This window comes from Ophidiomyces ophidiicola (assembly GCF_022830035.1).
Source record: "Ophidiomyces ophidiicola strain CBS 122913 chromosome Unknown scaffold_13, whole genome shotgun sequence".
Taxonomy (NCBI): domain Eukaryota; kingdom Fungi; phylum Ascomycota; class Eurotiomycetes; order Onygenales; family Onygenaceae; genus Ophidiomyces; species Ophidiomyces ophidiicola.
In genome coordinates, this window is record NW_026054653.1 from 43,021 (window position 1) to 55,532 (window position 12,512).

A 12,512-nucleotide genomic window follows, 5' to 3' on the forward strand; every position below is an offset into this window, starting at 1 on the left:
TTGGAAGTGATAGCTAAAAGTTTGTCTTGAATCCTCCCCATGTGTGTATCGGTCACGCATTAGCGGGAATGTATTTCGTATAACTAGCTATGTCCTGAAACCCAGGAACGAATTGATATATGACTTGTTGGATACTTTATATTTCTAGTATTGGAATATCTTTGTTTAATGTGACGACTCTAAGTTCTTTTTCTGACCCCCAAACGCCCTTTGGATACACTTTTGAGTGGACGAACCTGTACCCCCTTCTCTCCCAGTATGGCGCATGGCTCTCCTTTGCTCTGATCCAGAATTTTAATGATGTCACTTTGGTATTATGTCCGAAACCATATGGCCCATCCCTGGTATCCGATAAGGCTCGCTCTTTGGTTGCTTGTTTCCATCGCGACAATAGATCCTGCTCCAGCCGTGCCACACTGTGGATTGCTAGGCCTAACTTTTGCAGCGTGGAATCACCAGGTAAAACTGCAACTGCTGCTGGCTCCCAGTCTTGAATCGATAAGAGGTGTACAGGTTCCTTGTCATAGCCTGGAAGGGTATTGATCGTTAGCTACCTCGCATATGCAGTTAACTCGAACAAAGAAGTAAGCCATAATACAAACCAGGCTGCGAGTCATGGGTAGGGGTGCCATGGCTCGGCTCTCCGCCTGCTGTCTGACTTGGTAGACCCGCACTGGGGTTATAATATTTAACCATCGCGGTAGCTACAGGACTAATCAAAGCAGTGTCCTCATCACGGAAAATAACACTGCACCGTCCATGCGTGCCCAGCGTTGCGATCACAGAAGCCGTGGTTGGGAATCGTTTGTGTTCACTCTCTCTGAAGGCGTCGTTGACCATTGCTTGCAGTGACTGCAGGCATGGGTGAGAACGCAGTCCAGCCGTGTCGAGGACAATGCAGTGGAATCCAGGAATGCCGTCCGTAGCCGTGCTTGACATCTTTTAAGCTCGAGATCAGGTACTCGTACGAGCCAAGGGTTGGCGAGGAGGCGAGGAATAGCTACCCCTTTCAGTAGTAGTAGAAAAACAATGCTGGAGGAATGCAAGCAGCGAGATATCTGTGTTGAAGAGGTCCCAGGCAGCAGTCCCGGAAAGCACAGGACATGGCGGACATGGCTCGGTTGATCCCTGCAAGAGCACTAGTCGAAGGAGCTTCGTCGTGCGTTGACAGGAGTTCTCCAAAAGCGAGCATCCCCACCGTCCATGTGACCAACGCCGAGGGGCAATGCCTCGGGATGCCGCGATAGCAAGACAAGGCTCTCCTCGCCAGCCCATTCTCTCATTGACGTCCGGCTGGGATGTGCCGTGACTGCTTCTGTTCCTGCTAGCGCAATAATGACAATTCCGCTGGTTGTATTCTGCCATTGACTGTTATAGTTCAACACACACCCGCTGTAACTACCTAGCTAGCTTCCGTTGCCATGCCGTCACTCCTCAGCATCCCGCTCGAACTCCGCGAGGCCATCCTCGAGCTCGCACTGTGCACTCCGTCCTCTCCGCCCGCAAGATCCGAGCTAGAGGCACGAAAACCAGAAACGGCGGAGCGCGAGCATGAGAGCATGGCGTGGAGCTTCGGGTATACAAACACACTGTATGAGGATGACCGGGCGTATTCGATCACCGGCTTGCCTCTCCTTCTGGTGAACCGCCAGCTTTCGGCTGAGACCAAGTATGTACTTGCTCGCATGCGCAAGTCTCTTACCTACCATCTCGACGTGGTGTTGATGGACGAGCGCTACGTCTTGCCGACATGGCTTTGTGTCCCGACTCTTTCCGACCATGTCGAGAATGTGGTCGCAACAATTCGAGTTCTGGGGCTATACAAAAGAAAGGAGTACCGTTATCATTCTTTTGCTGGCGGTGACGGAGGCCCACCTCATATTGTCTGGTGCTTCTACGCTTTGCTAGAGCGCTTCTTCAAATACGGCCCCGTCAACGCTACAACCCCAAAGAAAGAGAGGAGAACTATCGTTCAAAATTTGGTGTTGAACTTCGTTGACACGGATGATACTAGAAATGACCCTCACTTACGACAAATCCTTTCTAAGGACCTGATGTTCCACCACTGGTACGAGCCTCGGCGTCCATTCTGCGACGGCGTTGAAAACCCCTGGTTGAGAGATTGCTACCTGCGTCCAGAATGGTTCGCCTATTTCCTAGGGATTGAGTTGATGACCTTCCTCACGATCCGGAGTGTAGTCATGACATATGGGGATTTCATGTTTGAACAGGCTGCGATGGTTGAACTCCATATAAATGGCAAATTCTACACCTGTATTGATATCACCAAGAGATTGGTCAAATACGACGGGGAAGACTACTTGGACTGGAAAATGCGGACCATGGAAAAGCGCAAAAAGGCAGGACTTCCGCTCACTTACCGCCGTGAGTCTGAGATGGGCAATGACCCAGCTTTCCGACAGTGGTTTGGGTTCGTCAACGATTGACCTCTTAACGATTGCATGTTTTGATCCTTATGATATATGTCTGTACCTACATAACTTTTACTATCAGCATTTTTGGCAGCGTGATTTATCCGTCTCTTTTAGAAGATATGCACACCACACTCCATGAAGGTCTAGCATTGTTCCCTTTTAAGATATAGTTATATTTATAGTATGGCTCTTATTGTTCTAGCATATTGTTGTGGCGCCTGGCACACTGATGGCAACGTGAAAATATAAAAACAAGAAATTCATTTTCTTTTCATGGAAGCCAGGGTCTGAATCTGTTTCCCATTTGAATCAAAATTCGAAGGCTGCAGCCATTTTTCATAGGCATCTCGGATTGCCGGCCACTCTGAATCAAGTATTGAAAACCAAGCAGAGTCCCTGTTGTGCCCCTTGACAATCATATGCTGACGGAACAAGCCTTCATATGAAAACCCAAGTCGAGTAGCAGCGTTTCTCGAGGCCGTGTTGAGGTTGTTGCATTTCCATTCATATCGTCGAAATCCCAGATCGTCAAACACCAGCTTAGCTAGTAAGTAGAAAGCCTCCGTCGCTGCAGTGCTGCGCTGCAACGTAGGCGAGAATATAACATGTCCGATTTCAACGACACGATTGGGGATATCGATATGTAGCAGGGCAAAATGTCCAACCGCTTTCTGACTGGCTGGTTCGATCAACGTGTAGAATACCGAATCCTTATCAAGTAACCGGTTTTCCAAGTACGCTCTAAAGGAGTCTTCGCAGTCAAAAGGCCCATGTAGCATGTAAGCCCATAGTGAAGCGTTTTCGTGGCCGCCGACAGCCAAGAATAGATCCCGCGAATGCGCAGCTGTGGTAGGCTCAAGGGCGATGAGACGGCCGGAAATCCGTGTTTGGGGAGGACGCTGAGCCGGCGTCGAGCTGACCTGACGGCCTACTTGCGGAAGAGAAGCCATAGTGCCTGAGTGCTTTGTATGTGTGTGTTTCTATAGAATTTGTCTGTTGGCGGCCGACGTTTCTTGTGAGTCATTGCTGCCATCCGTTGGTTGGCCAACACAAGAAATCCCCTGAGCCAACCAACGACTGAACGGCTAACAAACCTGGCTCCAAGGCTCCCGAGATGGTCCAGTCAAGTCACACGGAAGTCGTGTATTCTCCCAGCTAGGAATACGCAGAAAGCCTCTTGTCTCCATGGCCGACGACTGTTGCGCCCAAAGTTGACAGGTTTCTCCAGGAGCAATGGAATCCTCGGTGGAAATTCTCGTCCATGTGTCCGCCCCAAGCGGCGCAGAAGATGATGCACGTTACAGAGAGCTTGCAGCTGCATATTTCGATTTCGAGCCGAGAAATAGAATTAGTATATACCCTGAAGAAGAAGATGATGATGACGATGATGGTGATGGTGCGTTTAAGAATGAGGAGGTTGTCAATCGCCGCGTCAGCGAAGCGTGCGATCACCCGACTTTGCCAAACCAATATCCCGGTTATGAAAATAAAATCGGTGAACCTATCTTTTACGATGCATTAGACGGCCAGACGCCCCATTTCAATGCTGTTGGGGCGAAAAATATGGCTGCATTGGTTTCTACTCCTGGCAGACCGGACGACACGGATTCCTTCTCTACGCCACCGGAGACAGTACCGGACTCCCAGCCTTCATATTCACCTACATGGGGCTTTGGAAGAAATATTGACTGTGAGGACGAAGGAACTACGACGGAGATAAGTATCTTGGTGCCGCTCGCCGACACAGAGGAAGAGGGCATGGAGACGACGCCTTCAAAAGCAAACTTGGCGACCTTTAGCTCTTTCGGGACGGTTTCAGAGTATGTATTTGAATCGCAGTCATCTTTTATATCTACTTGGGATGCAGAGAAAAATCACAGTCCCAGAATGGGGCCGGTGAAGACGGTGCGCATCGACGATCTGCAATCCCAATCCTCCCAACACTTCACATTCCCGTCCAAGCGACGGCGTCTCTCTGTGGTGGAGAATACTTCTGATACAGTAAAAAACGCCACTATTGCGTTTGTTGATGCAGGAGAAGTGCCATCCTCGAACCCCGTTGACTCTTTGAGCTTACCTGAGCTGCGAATGGAGATTCATGCTCCACGTCCGATACCCTCCGATACCACTGAATTCCAAACACACATCACACCAACACTACAAATGCTTGCTGAAACAGTTGGGGATCGGCACCCCTTCAAGCCTGCCTATCAGACACGGAAGTTGGGACCTCTCGAGCGCGGATACTGGGCGCTCCAAATTCCAATTGCCGTGGAGGACCACGAAATAACGGTGGACGGGGAAACCCAAAATTCACAGCCAAGATCCACGGCAGGCACTGACATAGGAGCCTCTAAGCAGTGGACGCCTAGTTTCTTTCTTCGGTTCTGGGACTATCTCTCTGTCTTCGTGGGTGACCAAGGCCGAGCGGGCTGGGGGGTTTGGTGTTTTTGCGACTCAGCGGAGAACCAGCCCGTAGCCGAGCTAATACGAAATCTGGACGTGAGGATATACGCATGGGGTGAGATTGCTACACATATATATTGGCTACTTTATGTGGCTAGTAATAAACGGGTGAAGGGAATTCCCGATGTGGAATGGAGGGACGGGAGCGGTGAGACGGTAATCAAGATGGTTTGACTGGGAGAGGGAAGGTTTGTTCGAAGTTCCCTCTGATTAGACGATGGGCGCATTATCGATGCGATAGAATTGGTATTATTCTTCGGGAGGAGTTTGGTTCATGGATTGGGGGTGATGCCACTGCATTTTGGCGTTCTTAATATACAGGCACTGCATACAGAAGCGATGGAGGTATATAAATACAATGATGAATTCATGACATCCTCTGTAGCTGCGAGCCACAGATCTGTGCGTGTATAGTTGCTGCATGGCCACTCCGCTCTTTCAGCCGCGGCGAAACTAGGCATCCGTCGTGGTTCGCGATCGAGCTACCAGCAACTCGGGCCACGACTCGGCCGCGCTTATCAGCCATTCAATCGAAACCCGAGACAGCAACTGCCGGGGCCGTTCATTCTAGCCTGCAAACTGGCGAATTGCACGTCGAGAGTTGAAATCGAAGCGATGCCGACCAGCCGACACCCGCTTAGCTTCCACAGCGAACCGTGGTACCAGCGTCCGCGAATCGCCTTCAGCCAAAGCCGACAGAGGAATGAGGGGGCCAGTGAACACGGGCTACGGACAGACGGATATATGATATCTGCTGGTGTATCACTAACGGCCACGGCAGCCCCTGGGCGCGGATAGCTACACCAAGCTCTGCGGGGAAGCTCGACTTCGGAAAGACGAAGCCGCCTTCCCCTCTCTCGGTCCGTCTTGATTGGAGATACGTATATATGTACGACAGAGATGCCGTGGGTAACACTGGCCTTTCAATTGCCCTCTGTTGGCTCCCCCATTGACAGCCCAGTTATTCATCCAAGCACTCTACACAGCCCAGCGACACCATGACAACCGCACCGTGGGAGCAAAAGGCACAGAAGGTTCGCGACTATCGCGACGCAAGTCTCGCCAAAGTCGAGCCGGCGTTGGAAGAGCTCCCTACGCCTCTGCCGCTGAACTCCCTCGATCTCCCCAAGCAGTTCCTCACCGAGCGAGAGTATGAGCTCACGCAGAACTATGACGCGATCGCGTTGCTTGATATGCTGCGTTCAAAGAAAGTAACGTCAGAAGAAGTAACGAGAGCGTTTCTCAGGAGAGCAGCGTTGGCACAGAAAGCGGTTTGTAACATTTACCTGAATTTGCATGGCTCAAGTGCTGACATGGATGTTAACACTCACCAGATCAACTGCGTGACAGAACTCATGTGGGACGAGGCAATTGCTCGCGCAAAATACTTGGATTCACTCGAAAAGCCGATTGGACCTCTTCATGGTCTTCCTCTTTCGGTCAAGGAGCACCATGGGATGAAGGGCAAGAAGGTCCATGCCAATTTCATTGCCTGGATTGATGACGAGTCTGATGACAACCTCCTCAACAATATCCTTTATGATGCGGGTGCCGTCTTTTATGTTCGCACCACGGGCCCACAGGCGCTAATGCATCTCGAATGCGAAAATAACATTTATGGCCGCACTGTCAACCCCCATAATCGCAATCTGACTTCTGGAGGCAGCAGTGGGGGTGAAGGATCGCTTATTGCTTTTGGAGGGAGTGTTTTGGTTAGCAAACTCTCTAGAACGTGGGGCTTATGCAGGTACTAACCCATTGCATTTTAGGGTGTTGGAGGCGACATTGGAGGTAGTGTTCGCAACCCTGCTGGTAACAATGGGGTATATGGTTTTAAACCAACCTGCAAACGGCTCCCAGTTGGTGGGATTAAGCTTCCCATGGAGGGGAAAGATGCAATTGCTGCCACATTTGGACCGTTATGCCGCTCTCGGCCAACGATGGATCTCTTCATGAAGGTGATTGCCGATGCTCAGCCGTGGAGGTTCGACGCTTCTCTCTCTCCGTTGCCCTGGACTCCCGTCACAACCACCAAACCCCTGAAAATTGCCATTGAATGGGACGATGGGGTGGTCAAGCCACATCCCCCTGTCCTCCGCGCACTGCGAGAGGTGGCGGAAGCTTGCAAGAAAGCTGGCATGGAGGTTGTTGACTGGCAGCCATATGACCACCGAACGGCCTGGGACATAATTTCGGAGCTGTACTGGCCCGACGCGGGAAAGGAGGTCATTGGGCTCCTCGAGTCAGAAGGAGAGCCACTGCTGCCACTGACCAAGTTTATTTTGGACCAGCCGATGGTCAAGGATCATAGCATGGCGGAGTATTGGAAGGTATGCCGACGCCAATGCTCTAGAACGGGCCCATTATTGATGCTCTTAATTAGCTTTGCCTTAAGCGCGACGGTTACCGTGACCAGTATGCTGCACACTGGTCCGCCACCGCGAGGTCGACGACTGGCGAGGTTGACCTCATCCTTTGCCCCACGACTCCTGGCGTTGCTCCCCCGCACGAATGCGCCCGGTATTGGGGCTATACCTCGCAGTGGAACCTGCTGGACTACCCGGCGGCTGTGTTCCCGGTGACCAAGGTTGACCCCGCGCAGGATGCACGCGAAGAGGGCTATGTCCCGCGCAACGACAGTGACCGGTACAACCACGAGCTGTACACGGGGCCGGAGCGGTTCCAGGGCGCGCCGGTCAGCCTGCAGCTTGTCGGGCGTCGGTTCTTTGACGAGAAAGTGCTGGCTGGGCTCGCGGCGGTGGAGGCGGCGATGGGCCGTAAATAGACTAGCGCGACTGTAATGCCACCTTGCTTAATAATAGTGTTTGTGTTGCAGAAGATCCGCTTCACGTGACTGCGCTAGCGGGATTTGCCCCACTAGTCGTGAAACGGGCCACGGGCCAAGCCCGCCCACTGAACCAATCAACCGCGCGCTCGCGCCCCACAAGCCGCGGCGGTCACCCATCACGTGCGTGCCGCCTGGCCCGCTTAGTCACCCGCGGCCTGCCTCTCAGCCGCCTCATCGCCGCATCTCGTCGGCAAACCTCCATCCTCAAGCGCTTGGGTTGCCACTAGCAGTGCTTTTCAGGTCTGTGGCCTCTCGTGTTGGAAGAGGGCGACTCCTCCCGGGGCTGCATTGCCGACTCGACTCGTTCATTCTGACATCCCTGTGCGACGCCAAGGCGTAGTGCCGTGCGGACTCCTGGCCTATTATTGCTGAGCTTTCGGCGCCCAAGCTCTGGATTGGGTTCGCCCGACACCCCCAGTCCGTCAGTGAATGCGTGCCTTTTATAAGGGACGGCGAAACAACCGGCATCCGAACTGACTGCTTTGGCATCTGGCATCGGCCTCAACGCTCTCTGCGTGTGGATTGCATGTACGACTACGGCTTTTTTGCAATGGAGCCACCCTCTGGCGGTCAAAGTAACCATGGGATGGCGGGTGGCGAGCCCCGTATCAGCGGCGGTGCTGGTGGTCCAGGTGGGTTCTGATTTACCTTCTTTCTTATCGTATGCATCAGGCGAAATGGTGTTTTGTTTTATCATATCGCAGAGCTCGCGGCTATTCGACGTTGAAAGGGCCACCAAGTAGGTCAATACTAGGGCGAGTGTGTCTGCTCGAGATTCTCCTCTCCACCCCTGAGAGGAATTTCCAACTTTCTCCTTTCACTTGTGTGGTTCCCCTGTCATACACTCTTTCTTCCACACTGAAATAGTTGATGCTTACTCCTGGCGCGCCATCTTCCGTCAATGGGACGCATTGACCGAGTATGAGGTGTCTTTATCCTTATCGCAAGGTGGGATAGTAGACTCTTGATACCTGATCATTGGCAGCCTCATTGGGGAAGTGTAGCGCAAGTCATTTCTAGGCGAGAATCCAAAGCCGATGGAAGCACAATCACCTCTTGTTCCAATGCCTCTTCTCAAACCCCTAGGGCCAACGACCCAAAGGAAAACGAGAGGTATGACTACCCTGCAGGCCCTGACCCCGCTTTCAAACCCGAAGCTTATACGACGATAGATGGCCAACCCCCTAAACGGCGAGGCCCCAAACCAGACAGCAAGCCAGCGCAGACTCGTCGTCAAGAGCTTAACCGGCAAGCACAGAGGTATGCGTCAAAATACGTACCTCCTGTCTCCGCCCCTGCTAACAATGAGCGGCAGAACTCATCGAGAAAGAAAAGAGCAATACATCCGAACTCTGGAAGTTGAAATCTCGCGACTTCGGGAAGGATACGCCAATGATATCACCACCGCTAACGCTTCAATCCACCAACATCGCCAGAACTTGGAAGCACAAAGAGAGGAGAATAGAATCTTGCGGGAAATTCTCACAACACACGGTATCAATGTTGAAGTTGAATTAGATCGCCGTAGGTCTCCGGGTCGTGCCCCGAGCCAAGCAAGCTATCAAGAGAGCAGCGCTCCCTCGCAAACGACGAGCTATCCTAACACAAAATATGTGACTCCGGATACAACTGTGTCGTCGGGAAGAAGCCCTATAGCAACAGGTGCAGAACTGGTAGACGCGAAACCTGGCTCGTCGGTGTATTCAAGTCAAGCACCTCACACCCATTATGGTAGTGAGCTTGGCGTTTCTGGTGACATCATAATGTCCAGCGATAACAGCCCCGTCGTTGCGGATATGCCTGGTGTGTTTGACAAGGAACCACATTTGGAAGTGGAGTTCATTTTAACGTGAGTTTTGAATGCTGTTCTCCCGAGCTTCCCCTGTCTAACGCGATGTGAAAACAGTCTTGAGGGAACATGTCGAGATCACATTGAGCGGCTCTGCCGGCGTGCTCATGACGACGAAGAGCAAGACGTTGTTGCCGGTCATATTTTAATGGCAACCTGCCCGCCACCTTCAGAAGTCGCCCTCGCTGCAAGAGGTCACGAATACCCGGTCAAAACATACGATCTGCCGCCGGCTAATCTCAATACGCTGCTTAATCTCAGCCGCCAGCTGGTCACGGACAACGAAATCACGCCTATCATGGCACTTCAATCGCTGAAAGATCATGAGATGTATCACCTCTTGACAAAGGATGATGTGCGACGCATGATGGACGATCTTCTCGCCAAAGTGCGCTGCTATGGGTTTGGCGCTGTCCTCGAAGATTTTGAGTTCAGAGATGCATTGAACGGCGTGCTGGGAAGTAAACTGGAATTCTCAGCAACGCAAGCGGGATGCTGTTCTCATATACCACTCCGGCTTAATCAGGCAGCAGAGGACTATTCGATGTATTCATAAATCATTTTTCTGGGTTTCTAATTCGGGCTGGACATATTGATATTTGGCGTTGGTGCACGTACTAACTTATATTCATTGATACCAATCTCTTTTATTTTTGGAAGTACTCACTCCGTATATTTCTACATACTGTATAAGTTATAAGTGCGTGTAACAACGTTTCCTGTTTCAAGAGCCGTTTCATGGTTGATGTGGAATGAATATCCAACGAGACTCGAACAACACAGCAATTATGCCAAGCCGCGAAATATCATTTACGTAAGCAATTTTTAGCAAACATATGCAAATAGGCCAAGATTGCCTCCCACATCAAAAATCGATTTCTCGGAACTTCAGCGCGCACGCCAGTTTCTGCTGGAGAGTGTACAAGGGCTATCAGGCACTCAAACCAGTGTCATTCTACTTTCAATATGGCGTCATTTTCTCTTGCAGACATCGTGTCTGCTCTCCCATCCGAGGGGGATGCTTGGGGCCCCCCCGTCCCAACTGGCAACACCCTAGAGGGCGTACCCTATGCACCGTTCTCTAAGGGTGATAAGCTTGGCCGCATGGCCGATTGGGGAAGCGATTCGAAGGATGCTCGCGATAGAGGGCGACAGACTTATAACCGCAACTTTAGAGGTATTAGCATTCCATGAAACACCACGAGACGAAGAGATTTGAGTTAGTCAAGATTTCTAACATCGTCTAGACCAGCAAGTTTATGGTGCTGGAACGAGCAGCCTTTTTGCTGTTCAGGTTGCTGAAGACGAATCTTCCTTTTCGGTTGTCGACAATACCAGAACTTCCGTGAAGACCCGTGGCTTTGGACGCGGTGGAGGCACTATCTTCCGAGGCCGTGGTCAGCGAGGTGGCACCCAGCGGGGACGCGGGGGACAATTTCAGAGAACCACTGGTGGCCGAGGTGGACATACCGGCGGCGATAGATATTACGACCAGCGTGGTGGACGCGGTAATCGGGGTCGCCGCTTTGGCTGGAAAGATTATGATAAGCCCCAGAGAAATCGCGACAGCTCCGTCACTATCCGTCCAGAATGGTCCATGCTGGAGGAAATTGATTTCTCCAGACTTTCGAAACTCAACCTCGATACCCCAGACGGCGAAGATCTGGATAACTATGGTTTCCTCTACTATTATGACCGCTCATACGACAAGGCTCCTGTTAAAAACGCAGAACGCAGACTACAAGCTCTGGAGCGTGCGGCATACAACGTTACAACCAGTGCTGACCCTGTGATCCAGGAACTTGCTGAAAAAGACGAGGCCACCGTTTTTGCCTCTGCTGATATTCTCTCCATGTTGATGTGCGCTTCTCGAAGTGTCTATTCCTGGGATGTTGTTATCGTCAAGCATGGAAATAAGATTTATTTCGACAAACGCGACAATGCCTCGATCGATCTTGTTACTGTTAATGAAAATGCTGCAGATGCTCCGATGGAGGCCCCAGAAGGTCAGGCAGGAGCCAAGCATGATACCCTTAACACTCCCAGCGCCCTTGCTCTCGAAGCCACAATCATTAATCACAACTTTGCCCTTCAAACGGTGGTGGAATCCGAGAGCGCCAAGGTCGATTTCAACAATCCAAACCCGTTTTACAATCCTTCCGAAGAAACAGAGCCCCTAGCGTCCAAGGGCTTCAGATATCGCCGATTTAACCTTTCACTAGAGAAGGACGACGAGCCGGTCAACATTATCGTGCGTACTGAAGTTGATGCTGTTTTGAAGAACAATATCAGCGGCGATGATCAATATGTCACTCTTAAGGCTCTTAATGAATTCGATTATAAAGCGCAAGGCGCTGGTGGTGCTCTAGATTGGCGGACAAAACTTTACTCTCAGCGTGGTGCCGTAGTCGCCACCGAAATGAAGAACAACAACGTCAAACTTGCCCGCTGGACCACGCAGGCCATTCTCGCCAAGTCCGACATCATGAAGCTCGGTTTCGTTGCCCGTGCTAATCCACGTTCCTCTGCGGCGCATGTCGTCCTTGGTGTTGTAGGATATAAGCCTCGTGAATTTGCCATGCAGATGAATTTGAACATAGGCAATGGGTGGGGTATCGTGCGAACGATCATCGATTTGGTCAACAGTGTTGAAGATGATGACGAGGATGATTCGCAGGAGAAGGTTAAGAAATTTGTTCTTGTGAAAGATCCTAACAAGGCTGTAATTCGCCTCTATGGCGTACCAATCACTACGTTTGAAGAAGATGAGGACGCTGGGGAGAAAGTGGAGAAGAGCGATGAGAATGAGAATGGGGATGAGGAATAATCAATTTTGTTCCTATTTGACGTTTTAGCTTGATGAAGATGGTCTGTGTGAGTGTTGGGTTTTTTATTATGAGGTTTTGCTAGCCAA

General features: G+C 51.2%; 7 protein-coding genes across 7 annotated transcripts; 5 read left to right on the forward strand and 2 right to left on the reverse strand.

Moving 5' to 3' along the window:
* Window positions 1-136: 136 nt before the first annotated feature.
* On the reverse strand, window positions 137-939 carry LOZ57_003639 (uncharacterized protein; the record flags this gene model as incomplete). Its single annotated transcript, XM_049252687.1, has 2 exons — window positions 137-528; window positions 603-939. 2 exons carry the CDS (start codon window positions 937-939, stop codon window positions 137-139), a joined length of 729 nt encoding a protein of 242 aa, XP_049108186.1.
* Window positions 940-1,421: 482 nt separating this feature from the next.
* Window positions 1,422-2,447, forward strand: LOZ57_003640 (uncharacterized protein; the record flags this gene model as incomplete). The annotated part of the gene is made up of 1 exon (XM_049252688.1): window positions 1,422-2,447. The coding sequence occupies one exon, from the start codon at window positions 1,422-1,424 to the stop codon at window positions 2,445-2,447; it is 1,026 nt and encodes a 341-aa protein (XP_049108187.1).
* A 248-nt stretch (window positions 2,448-2,695) lies between these two features.
* Window positions 2,696-3,385, reverse strand: LOZ57_003641 (uncharacterized protein; the record flags this gene model as incomplete). Its single annotated transcript, XM_049252689.1, has 1 exon — window positions 2,696-3,385. The coding sequence occupies one exon, from the start codon at window positions 3,383-3,385 to the stop codon at window positions 2,696-2,698; it is 690 nt and encodes a 229-aa protein (XP_049108188.1).
* A 283-nt stretch (window positions 3,386-3,668) lies between these two features.
* On the forward strand, window positions 3,669-5,075 carry LOZ57_003642 (uncharacterized protein; the record flags this gene model as incomplete). Its single annotated transcript, XM_049252690.1, has 1 exon — window positions 3,669-5,075. One exon carries the CDS (start codon window positions 3,669-3,671, stop codon window positions 5,073-5,075), a length of 1,407 nt encoding a protein of 468 aa, XP_049108189.1.
* An 824-nt stretch (window positions 5,076-5,899) lies between these two features.
* Window positions 5,900-7,686, forward strand: LOZ57_003643 (uncharacterized protein; the record flags this gene model as incomplete). Its single annotated transcript, XM_049252691.1, has 4 exons — window positions 5,900-6,172; window positions 6,236-6,613; window positions 6,671-7,231; window positions 7,285-7,686. 4 exons carry the CDS (start codon window positions 5,900-5,902, stop codon window positions 7,684-7,686), a joined length of 1,614 nt encoding a protein of 537 aa, XP_049108190.1.
* Window positions 7,687-8,650: 964 nt separating this feature from the next.
* Window positions 8,651-10,154, forward strand: LOZ57_003644 (uncharacterized protein; the record flags this gene model as incomplete). Its single annotated transcript, XM_049252692.1, has 4 exons — window positions 8,651-8,668; window positions 8,735-9,009; window positions 9,065-9,598; window positions 9,656-10,154. The coding sequence occupies 4 exons, from the start codon at window positions 8,651-8,653 to the stop codon at window positions 10,152-10,154; spliced, it is 1,326 nt and encodes a 441-aa protein (XP_049108191.1).
* Window positions 10,155-10,564: 410 nt separating this feature from the next.
* On the forward strand, window positions 10,565-12,425 carry LOZ57_003645 (uncharacterized protein; the record flags this gene model as incomplete). The annotated part of the gene is made up of 2 exons (XM_049252693.1): window positions 10,565-10,775; window positions 10,846-12,425. 2 exons carry the CDS (start codon window positions 10,565-10,567, stop codon window positions 12,423-12,425), a joined length of 1,791 nt encoding a protein of 596 aa, XP_049108192.1.
* Window positions 12,426-12,512: the final 87 nt, after the last annotated feature.